The sequence below is a fragment of the Pezoporus occidentalis genome, unplaced genomic scaffold, assembly GCF_034315485.1.
Source record: "Pezoporus occidentalis ecotype Australia unplaced genomic scaffold, CSIRO_AGI_Poc_V1 ctg93, whole genome shotgun sequence".
Taxonomy (NCBI): domain Eukaryota; kingdom Metazoa; phylum Chordata; class Aves; order Psittaciformes; family Psittacidae; genus Pezoporus; species Pezoporus occidentalis.
Window position 1 is genome coordinate 6,727,009 of NW_026916294.1, and position 12,022 is coordinate 6,739,030.

At 39.3% G+C, this 12,022-nt stretch overlaps 1 protein-coding gene across 30 annotated transcripts in view; it reads right to left on the reverse strand.

Annotated features, from left to right (window-relative positions):
- Positions 1-12,022, reverse strand: part of NRXN1 (neurexin 1) — a 682,391-nt gene that overhangs the window by 16,030 nt on the left and 654,339 nt on the right. For 18 of the 30 annotated variants that reach the window (XM_062605795.1, XM_062605765.1, XM_062605766.1 and 15 more), the window contains one exon: positions 4,291-4,378. In XM_062605795.1, the coding sequence (XP_062461779.1) occupies positions 4,291-4,378 (88 nt within the window). The remainder of the gene's footprint in view (positions 1-4,290; positions 4,379-12,022) is intronic. The other 12 variants (XM_062605796.1, XM_062605797.1, XM_062605786.1 and 9 more) reach the window with 1 other exon arrangement.

The window sequence follows — 12,022 nt, forward strand, 5'->3', positions numbered from 1 at the left end:
TCCATTACTCTGTGTTGAGTATTTAGAGTAGGATAGATCAGTTTGGGTTGGAAAGGATGTTAACAGGTCATCTAGTCCAACCCCCTGCAACGAGCAGGAACATATTCAAAACTCCATTACTCTGTGTGTTGAGTAGTTTGGGTTGGAAAGGATGTAACAGGTCATAGATCAGAACATATTCAAAACTCCATTACTCTGTGGAGTTGGAAAGGAAAGGATGTTAACAGGTCATCTAGTCCAACCCCCTGCAACGAGCAGGAACATATTCAAAACTCCATTACTCTGTGTTGACTATTTAGAGTAGGAGAGGGGAATGTGGAGAGACTGTGGAAGCAATATGTGCTGCCTTACTATACAAAACAGAATGCAAACAAAATATGTTGACTAAGTTTTGCATGCTAATAAATTTGTTACGACTTCATCCAATTATGGCACATTTAGCAGTTTGTATACCACAATGAAATCTGCAATTATCTTTTTTTGTGACTTTATGTTCCAGACAAGTTGATGGGATTGCTGCTTAGCAGCTCCTAATCTGGTCTACGGTTTTATGTCCCATATGAAATTTGTTGCAAATTGCATCTTTCCATTTATTATTTAGAAGACAGGTGCAGAGAAAACAAAGCTGGTGGTGGCAGACCAAGCCTTGTTAGCCACTACAAACATATTTATCCTAGAAAAGAAGCCCTATTTTAAGCATAAATCTCGCTAATCAGTAAAATCTATATAGTATTTTCTGTGATACAGAAGTTTACTGTATTCAGACTATTTCATAGAATGGTTTCGGTTGGAAGGGCCCTTAAAGCTCATCTGGTTCTAACCCCCTGCCATGGGCAGGGACACCTTCCACTAGACCAGGTGCTCCAAGCCCCATCCAACCTGTTTGTTGAACAGGCTCTCATTTTGAGCTGAGAACTTTGGTAGAAATAGATGTGTTATGGGAAATCATGGAAATGTAGAGCTATGACTCTGTCAATAAAGCTGAATGGGCTCTGGCCATCACTTAAATGTATTCCTGCTAGAAAAACGTTGACCTGAGAGCTCTGAGAGCATCACCTCTTGTGCTGGGGTGGATCTCTTTGCTGACTGATCACTAGGCAGCAAGAGAAGAAATCTAGCAGGATTGAGAAGACTGAAAAGACTATGGCCTCTCAAGTGAAAACACAATAATAACGTGGTCCTAATCATCATATATTCTGCCTCCTAGAAGTACCTGCTAGGAAACACAAGCTTCACCAGCATTAGTGCGGGTGTTGAGTAGCTGTAGAGAAGCAACTCTGGTTAAGGGGAAAAAGCTGAACTGAACCATGGGAAGTATTTAAATGAAGGGATGTATCCTTTTGTAGCTCTTATCCCAAATGAAAACAAAATGATTAATCTGTCACTGCCAGTAATATCATATGAGTTCTCTCCCGTAAGTTCCAGCCTACCTTAGGACATGGAGACTGCAGTATTACTGGGATGGAGCACTGCCTACTGAACTATTAATGGAAAAAGCTTATTCATAAGACCAAGTGACTCTGACTAAACCAGTTTACAGAGAGACAGACATGCTAGAAGTTATGACTTCAGTAACCCCCCCTTTGGCTCATGTTGTTTCACATATGAGAGAAGAACAAGGCCAATGAAGAGCAAGATAAATTAATAGCTTTTAAGAGTTGAGAGTGGGAGGACAAGTGACATTTTGATGTGTAGAATGATGGATAAAGCGATTCAGGCAATTGGGATTATGAAGAATTTAAGTAAGTCCTGTGCCAATCTGTACTTTTGTTAAAAAGCAACTGCAGTTGGGATCCAAGAAATGAAACCATTCTCAAAGGAAAACAAGCAGCATAGCTGAGTGTATGATAAAATACACCAGGAAAGCTAAAGACCAGGTTGTAAAGCTAATGGCAGTGTTCTGCAGGAAGAATAGCATCCACATTCCTCTTCTGGACCATAGTTTGGACAGAAATGGTAACCTGTCAGAAAGCCTCATTTCACCCCCCCCCCCATTCCTGCCCCTACCAGCTACATGACTTCATGGCTCCAGGACTACTGAGCACTGCAGCCCCAGAGGTGAAGTTGAAAACATCCTCAGGGAAGAATTATTCTGGAATTTCACTAGCTTTAGGCAAGCGGTAAGACTGAGACAACACAAAAACATTTCTAATACAAGAGCTGCATTCTCACAGGGTGTGGGAAATGTTTTAGTGCTACATAACTAATCCAACCTAGTTGAAGATGTCCTTGCTCATTGTAGGGGGTCAGACTAGATGACCTTTGAAGGTCTCTTCCAACCCAAACTATTCTGTGAGCTAATGCATTGCTTTAAATTGCCTTATGAAATAAAGTAAAATTATCTACATATACAGTAGATAAATGCCAATTTATCTACTGAACAGCACTGCCCAAGTTAACTAAATTATGGAAGCAATTGGCATAAATGAGCTCAGAACCATGCGAGCTACTGCATTGACTCACACTGGACAAGAGAGTCTTGTTAAAACTCACAAAGTTGAAAATGAGAAGGAAAAAGCAGAAAAATATATCCTGGAAATTCATTTTCAGACTTCAAAAAATGAATTCTTAAGTATTTTGATCATGATGTGTGGGACTTCTGCAAGTGAAATGTCTTTCTCAAGAGATATAGGAACGTGTAAGGTGGGTGTGGGTGTACCTGCTGCTGCTCAGTTTTAGGAATGGTCATTCCATCTCATGGCATTTTGAAAACCGATCTGAAATCCTCTTACTGGAAAGCAAAAGAAACCAACCCCATCAAATCTATAAATGCGCTGGCTTCTGGAAGAGCTCAAATGCCACCCTGCAGGTCCATCAAACACTGAGACAAGTCATAAATGTGTCTGTTTTTATTTAATGTAAATAAATAATTTTTGCATGTGTATATTAGGCTGTGTGACTTGAAAAAGGAACCATGCATCTATACTTGAAGCAAAGTTTCATCTCTCTTAAGGTTATGTAGATACATCTCCTGCCCCAGGTTTGGCTGCTGTACTAAGTTGGCTCTTAGTTGTGATTGGCATTAATATACTAGCCTCAAATTTCTTCTCAGAATTCAGAGATCTGCACTTGAACTACAGATGTTACTGCACAACAGACTGATCTTAATTCTTTTACTATCAGGTATTACTGAAAGTACTGAAGATTACCAGATGACTTAAAACAACTGACAGCAGGTGTACTACCAATAGCATAGAACTCAAGAAAATGAAGAAAAACTGAGAGATACATGGTGCCACAAACTGTTTGCTCAGAAAAGGTGAAAGATAACCCAAGCCAGCAAAGAAAGCAGGGGTAATCCATGGGATTATCTGGGATTCTTTTAAAGGTTATACAGGAACGTATTTCTTCAGATTGCTATTACAGAGTTCTGCATTTCTTTTACATCTGTGATAAACATCCGGAGGTTTAGAAAGTTGTATAGCATTTCATTGAATATACAGGTAACTAGGACATTATATCACAGAGAAAAATTAGTATCAAATCTCCATTATGCAGTGGGAGTAGTGAAGACATGAAACTCCACAAAGATTTTGTTCCACGGAAAATACTAGAATGTCAAAATGTTTCATCTCTCATCAGAACTAAAACACATAATCTGAGCAGTCTATGCTTGGAAAACAATAAAAGATTAAAAAAATTGAAATTTGAGACTGTTGCAGTTTATGTCTATAATTCAAAGTGACCTCTATGTCATTATATGACATTTGAAATATGGTACTTTTGTCTTATTTGTTGGGAAATACTTAAGGCACAAACAATCCCTATACTGGCACTGGTGAGGCCGCACCTCAAATCCTGTGCTCAGTTCTGGGCCTCTCACTACAGGAGAGATATGGAGGTGCTGGAGCCCGTCCAGAGAAGGGCAGCAGAGCTGGTGAAGGGCCTGGAGCACACGTGTGATGATCAAGTTGGACCTGATGATCTTAGAAGTCTTTTCCAACCAAGCTGATTCTATGATTCTATGATGAATCGTATCTTTCTCCCAGATGAAGCTGTCCCTTCTTTATCACAACACAGTTGCAGGAGCCCTAGAATGCCCCTCCCAGTCCAGCCCCTGGTGCTGGGTCAAGCTATAACCTTGCTTAGATCATGACTGTTGATGTACTCCCACCCACTGTCTTTGAAAAACATAAAGCAAACTCTCCCTCTCTGCTGACATTGCCACATGCAGCAAGACCCCAATTTGACTTCTCCCTGCTATCTAAGAAAGGCCTGTCTTGCTAGATGGGACTCTGGGGGACTGAAGCATGCAAATATGAAATAAAAGTAATAAAAAAGTTGACTAACCTAACCCACCTGAGCTTGGCTCACAGGGATCGATGTCCTCATCATCACTAGGACATTCAGCTGAGGCCACCAGGATGTCATCTGTGGTCTGCAAAGAAAATAAAAGTCAAATGGATATATTTTAATTGAATGAACATGTAAGATTCTCCCTGGCAGTTCTTTTATTGCTCAGATATATACAAAGCCCAGAACATTCCAGATTTCGTATGGAATGCCCCAGTGACACTCTCCAGCTCCATATTAATGGACTTCGCTTTTCAATTCACACTTGTCAGCTTTCAGGAGAACTATATTAGATATCCAGTGCAGACACTTAAGCATTTTAATATTTTCTTGTAGTAAGAAGGTAGAAGGATAGATTATGTACACTAGGGCTGCTGATCTTCCCTCTTTATCTCTAATATCTCTGCTATGATACTGATGAAAACACTGAGAGCATTAAAAAAAAAACCCCTCAAAATACTGAGCTGCCTGCAGCTGCTAAAACTGTCAGAAATAAAGTGAGGTTTCCTCCAGTAATTGCATTTGCTTTCTCAGATGTAGAGCTAAAAAAAGGGAAAAGAAGCAAATATCTCATTGAGCTGAAAACTATTTAATGAAAAGAAATTCAAGGCAAGAAAACAGTAATAAATATATGCAGTGTTAGAAAGTATCATCTGATTTTCCTAAATAAGAAGTCTTGCCCAAGTGCTGTGTTTAGGTCCAATGGGTTCTAGGAACATCTGTCCAAATGAGCTTGGACAGCTCTTTGTGTAAAGAAATCAAATAAATCAAGACAAAAGAGATAAACCAGGGGATGAATGATACAACATGCTATAAAGCAAATAAACTGGGGATTCCTCTCTATGGTTTCTTACAGTGCAAGAACAAGGAGATATTCAGTGAAACACTGAGGCAATCAATCTGTACCCCACCAAATGGAATACCTTCTGTTCAAGCCACCCCTGAGAACAGTCATTTGGAAATGTGATGTGAATACCCAGAGTTATTAAGGGAAATAATAGCAGAGAAATATAAACTGTCATGTTCATGGTCATTCCTCAAGCAATTACTAATGAGGTTAGGAAGAAGCTTTTCCTATAGGCAAGCCATTTCATAACTGTCCATTTCAAGCTTCTGTTCACCTCACTGAAGGAAATACACGGAGGGAACAAAAAGGCTGCAACTGAAAGATGAGTAGCCGGGAAAAAACTGTTCTTGGATTCGTGTATGATACATATGCCAGTGAGGAGGTCCAACCCATTTAGGTGTATATGAAATGTTATTTTTAATTTTGTTCCTCCATGAGTACAGAGGAGGAAATACATCACATTTTTCCTTCATCAGTTTAAGTCTGAATATGTAAAACGTTTTTTTCTGTGCGGTAGAGCCAAAGCCTACCCAATGTTGTTTATCAGTATTGCTCTAACTGAAGTTTTAAAGCAAAGCTTACAGTAATAAGCTTTACTTTGTCATGCTTCAAGAATATTAATGAACGCATGCTTTCAGCACTTGTGTGAAGTAGGAAAATGATACAGGGACACATTCATTAAGATGTGAGGCAGAACAAAGAAAAGCCTATTATAATAATATTTTACAGGTAGAAGACTGAGGCATCAGAGAAGGAAGTAACTTGCAGAAGGTAACCAAAAAGGCTATAGACAACAGCTACATTCTGTCATAGTCTGATGTCATAATCACAAAAATTATCTTTCCTTAGAGCAGAAAAAAAATTATAGCTGGGGGAAACTGCTCTATAAATCTGTAATGATGCCAAAATTAGCTGGCAGATTTGCAATCAGAGTTAAAAATACTAAGAAAAGGTGCTCAAGTTGTCTGTTCTATCTGCCATATAGAAGAACAGGGTTGTAACAAAAGCCAGCTGCAAACATCCTCTTGAATTTCTAATACCCATTTTCTTTGCGCCAGAATACAACCATTTAAGCTTGAAAATCAGTATCTTAGTCTCTTTGTGGAAATCACCTCGGTTTTTCCTACAGTATAAAGAAAAAAGAAGTAACCAGGTAACCAATAAAGCCTGCACACAGAAAAAACTAACTCTATACTGTAAAGCCCACAACTAATAAGTATAAAAAAGGGTATCATGCATCTCCCAAACAGTTTCAATGTACTCAGTAAAACCAGTGTCCTATTTTTCCTTCTGCCCATAACACTGGAGAAGACTTGACTTTTATGACTTGCAGCCAGAAGTGTGAGCCTTTACCAGCTGATCACTGAAGAACTGTACACAAATACCATTTAACAGAGAGGATCACATGCATACGTAATAGTCATAGCAACAAATGACGGTCTGTGAGATCTCCTGGTCTAACAGGAATTTTTTAAAGGATGCTTTGGTACAAGTGCGGATGAACGACCCTGGAGCGAACTGAGGTGAAAGGATCAGTTAGAGTTATACAATTACTGCAGTGTCCATGATTATTCTTGATACAGGATAGTATGGTCAGAGGTTGCTTTAAGTAACTCTACTTTTGTGCAATTTGCAGGGCATTCAAAATTACCAGAAAATAACTATGGGAAAATCATACTTTAAGTACTCTAACGTATGAGGGATACTTTGCTCACGCACTTATAAGAAGGAGAGTCAAAACTGTCTTTTGTAAAGTGACACTAATTCCAATCTATGCAAAGAGTATTCACACTTCTACAAGAACAAAGGGATGTTCTTGACTGATAAAAGTGCAAGTATATTATGGGTATGGAAATGAAAAGTTATCTTAAATGTGAATATAGCACATCAAGAAATACCTCATTAACGTCTGAGAGTATTAAAGGAAATAATGTATGTTTCAAAGTGAACACTAGCTATGAAACTAATCTTGTGGCAAGCAATAAATCAAGTATCAGTATCTGAATAGGAAGGGAAGCTGTAAGATGATGTGAAAAATATGTCAGGAAGACTTCCAGTTTAAGTATGAATAATTAACAGATGTGTCACAACCTCCCCTTATTCCCCCCTTTCTCTAACTCCAAATATCTCTTTCCCTCTACTCATACATATTTTAATCAGAAAAAAGGCAAAGGAGCTGTGAAAGGCAAATGAGATGGCAATGACCAAGCTAAAATGAAAGACACTGGACTGCTTAACACAATTTAAAAAAGGATTAAGAATTAGCTACAGCTCTAGAGAATATAAAGAATACATAAATTACAGGAATACTACGGGCCAGCTACTGGAGTTCTTTCTCCCAAAGAATTTGGACTGACAGGAATTTACCTCAACGGAGAGCAGGATTTAGACGAAAGGATCTCAGACAGCCATGGGGTACAGATAAATAATGCAAGATAGAGTAATACGTTTTACTGACTGCACATTGTCTTTTCCTCATGCTTTTTAATTTGGATGGGAAGATTTAAACCAAATCAGTTCTCCTAAGTGAATTGCAATTGTTGCTAGCACTATGGCTAATTTACAGGACACTGCTTCGAGCATTCTCATTAATCAAAGATTTAAAAGTCAGTGGAAAATCCCTTATTTACAGAGAGAGCCTAATAGGATAATATCCAACTGGTATCATCCTAATACATGATCGGATTAGACTGTCTCTTGGGCGAGTTGTTCAAATTCATTTAAGTAGCGATACTCTAGTTATAACAGATTAAAAAAGGGGATATTAAAATAGCAGATGTACAACCTGGAAGGCCAGGCAGAATTTCCTTTGATTGCATCTTCTTTTCTCTGTTTATTTTCAGAGCTTTTCCGATTCATTCTGCAGATGTGGTTGTACGACTTAAAATGCAGCCCACTGTAATATGTGGCATCTTAAAAAGCTGGACATCTGTTTGCATTTCAGAAGGATGGTTGAAAAAGCTTACAATTAATGTGCCATATAAAAAATAGACCTAAAAATAATCACATTTTGTAAAGCTAGAAGTCACTGCATCATGTCATTCCCAACAGCTATTCAAGGATACAACCCTTGCTTACATCAGTCAGGTCTGCTTGCAAAAATAAAGACTTTAGGATTTGTCTCTTAGCCAAGACAGAGTTTAAAATATCACCAATCTGCCACCTTGCCCGAGGAAGGAAATGGTGACTATTTCAAGAAAGCTCCTGGCCAGATCAAAAAATGATGCTCTAGTCATGGCTTCAACACAGTGACAGTCTGTAGCTATGGATAAATATCAAGCTGCCTCAAAGGTTACTACCATGGGTAAAAAACTGGTGGCACCGATTACGGTTGTACCTTTCTAACAGTGCTCTTTGAATGCTATGTCATTAAAAATAATAATTGCAAATGAATAAACAATATGGGAGAGTCATTTTTTTCGATTATTCAGTTTTTGCAGGACTGGGCATAAAGACATACCCTCTTATTTGGGTGTTTGTATGAAGCCTCTTATACCTGAGGGTACCAGAGAAATATGATCTAAAAATTAGATCAGTAATCTGAATTGTGCATTCATTAACAGTATAATGGATCCTACATGTTTTCTCCTGTAGTATTCCACCAGCTGTCCTTTAAATCACAGCACCCTACAGGTACTCTGAATATATTTATTCCTTTCTTGTTCAATAATACTTTATCCCATGAGAACTGCAAGTAAATCCAAATTACACAACAGTTAAAAACTAACAGTCCTAAATTATTATATGAATTATAAATAGTGTAACCGCTTGTCACTACAGGTTAAATTATTTCAGATGAGAACTTCAATTGTGTAATCAAAACTATTCTTATTTATTTGTAGAGCTTTGGCACTGAACGATACCAGCCAGGTTGTGCTTGGTGCTAAAGGCAGTGGAAGGGAAAAGGCTCTTCTCTGAGGAGCTTACAGTTTGATTTCAGACCAGATGCAACTAATGAGTGTGAGAGAGGGAAGCACAGGGTGAGGAGGGTCAGATGAGGATGCTGCTGCTAAGCACTAGTGGTTACATAGGCTCTGATCTAGTGAATTCTCCAAAATGATGCTCCAAGACAGCAGGAAGGAAGGTCAGGAAGACAGAAGGCAGAGAAAAGCCAGTCAGGATCCCAAGACTAGCCAAGGAGATGCTGGGAACAGATGGTGCCTGGAGGCTCTCCGAGGAAACTCAGTGTATTTAAAACCCTGTCCGGACAGGGACGACGCAGGAAGAGGCAGGCAGCACTACAAGCCTGATGGTTAAGTCACAGGAGGATGGAGCATGGTTGTGTTGAGAGGGGATGTAACAAAGAAAGTGTGAAATTCATGGTAAGGTCACTTGAGCAAAGGCAATGAGGTGGTACAGGGGGATGGGCAGGATACAAGGGAAGTGGTATCAACAGATATGATTATGTGAAGATTAATGGGTAAGAATTTAATGAATATTAGCAAGTGGATGTCTGAAAACATATGTTCAAATTGAAGACTAGGAAATTAAGCCTCCAACTCTACTTTTCCCTTTTCTGAAATGTTTGGTTATCATCTCTGCTTGGATTACTTCATTCATCCTCCTGAAAAAATAAAAGCTTACTCAAATACTTGCCACTTAGTTCAGAAAGAATCAGCTACAACTGCTATTTAAACACAGAGGGCTGCTTCAGTTTAGCAGAAGGAGATATATCCAGAGCCATGGTACAAACAAAGGGTTTGGAAAAACAGCAGATACACACTACTATCTTCTTCATTAGCTGTGGCAAACCTTGCTTTAAAAATGCTGCTCATGCCATGCTCACAGAAGGGAGCTTAGAGCAGTCGGTTTGTACTTTTGCACTGGACACATCAACTTCTGAGGCAGGGAGGGATTTTCCCAAAACCCAATCCCTCACATATATTCCTCTCCCACAACCATTTGTCTTTTAAAGGGAGGAATAAAGTAACCTAAACCAATGGGAATGCTGGCAGTAACCAACAGAGCATGAAAAATCACAGAGGAGTTCATGTGGAAAAAAATCCAATTTCATTTTGGGGGACAGGATGAACTGCACAATTTTCTAGCCAGGACTCTCATTTATATTGAATTTTCTGTGTGTGAAACAGATCTCTCTGACTGGTTATAGAGACAGTTGTAGAAAGAAACTCAAATATGTCACATTAACCAGCTGTACTCTTCACCTAGCTTCTTCCAGCTGTTAATAACCTCCCGTTGCATGAGGCACTTTGCTGAGAAAGATGCTACAGTGATCTAGCAGGAATATAAGCTCTAGATGACATGCTGCTTGGACAACTGCCTCTGAAGTTGTATTTAACCTGCCATAGGTCAAGCAAGTACATGTGCATCAATTACTGCTCGTCCACCCACAAACAAAAAGCATTTTATCATCTCCATCCTACTGAAAACTGTTATTGCTGGGCATAGATACTAAGATGCTAATATTTCAAGCACATAGACAATATTTATTAACTGCTGACATATTATTACCCTGTAATGTGAAAATACAGTAACTGAAAATTGAAACACTGCCTCAAAACTGGCTCTCAGCTAATTAGTACCATCGTGTTATTTCTTGAATCAGTCAGTGTTTGACACTGGGCTCAGAGAAGAAGATTTTAAAAAGAAACCTTTAGTACGTAACAACCAAACACAGTAAGAAATTATACTCTGAGGTGCCAGTAAAAAGCTCAAGATGATGCCTCAGTACCCTGCATGCCACCTCCAGCCTCTGTCCCCAGATCTCAGCAGTGATGGGAAGACAGGCGCCCCACACAGCAAAGCAGAATAACCTCAGTTCTGGCCTCCACCTCTCCACATAAACTACACAAATTCTATCTTTCCCTGTAACAGCCTTAAAATCCACAGTACTATTTCCATGCAGAACAACATTTGTATTACTTGTCCAGCTCCCCTCCTTCTCCTCCCAAACATCTAAATTCTCATGGGCAAAATTACTACAAGTAGTAGAAATATATTTGAGAAAAGGATTTATAGTAAAATAATGTCAACAAAACTGCATGGCTTTTCTTTAAGCTCCAGATTTGAAGCTAATTACTCGGGTCAAAGTCTTAGAGCCATTTGTCTCATCCGGAAAAAAACAGAAGCAAAGCTGAGAAAATCCACATGCTGGCAAAGCTACTGCTTCTTACCTGGACAGCTAGCCAGCAGCACTCTGCCTTCATCTTCAAGAGTAAATGCATTACTAATTAAAAATAAGGAAATAAACCAAATCTTTTCCTAATCAGGTCACGTCCTTTACCTCCCACACCAGATAAATAATGCTAGTTTCACAGATGTAGGCCAAAACCAATTCCTGTGTTCATTTTATCCATGAATATCACTTTTTTTTGTCCCCTTGTAAAACTTCTTGGGAGCTGCTCTCTGGAAATATTCTCCTCCCCGTTTCCTTCCCTTGTTGGCAACTGGTGAAACACATGCATCTCCATCAATGTATTTCCAACTGGCCACTCTTCCTTATTTCAAGGCCTTGCAAGGAGATATGTAACACCACACTCACTGCGTACAGCCAGGGCTATTTTGGACTTCCCTTCTTGAAACAAGCTGATCCCACACTAGGCATGGTTCTTGGACGCAGAGCAAGCAGCAAACACACAGTGAGAGAGTAGCAAGGATGGCAGTTACCATTTCTCAGTTCCTGGCAGGAGGAAGGAGGTTTAAGATATAGCACAGGGTTTGGTATTTATAAAGGGAACTACTGATGTTTACCATGAACATTAGACTAATGGTTCAAAACCATGCTGGCTGCAATGGAGGGTGAACTGTTCACCTCTCACACCCTTCCTTTCAAGGCCTGCCCATGTCAGAAAAACCCAATGGCATGTGCTGCATGAGGAGTCACGTCAGCATCATGCACATTTTACATTGAGAAAGACCTAA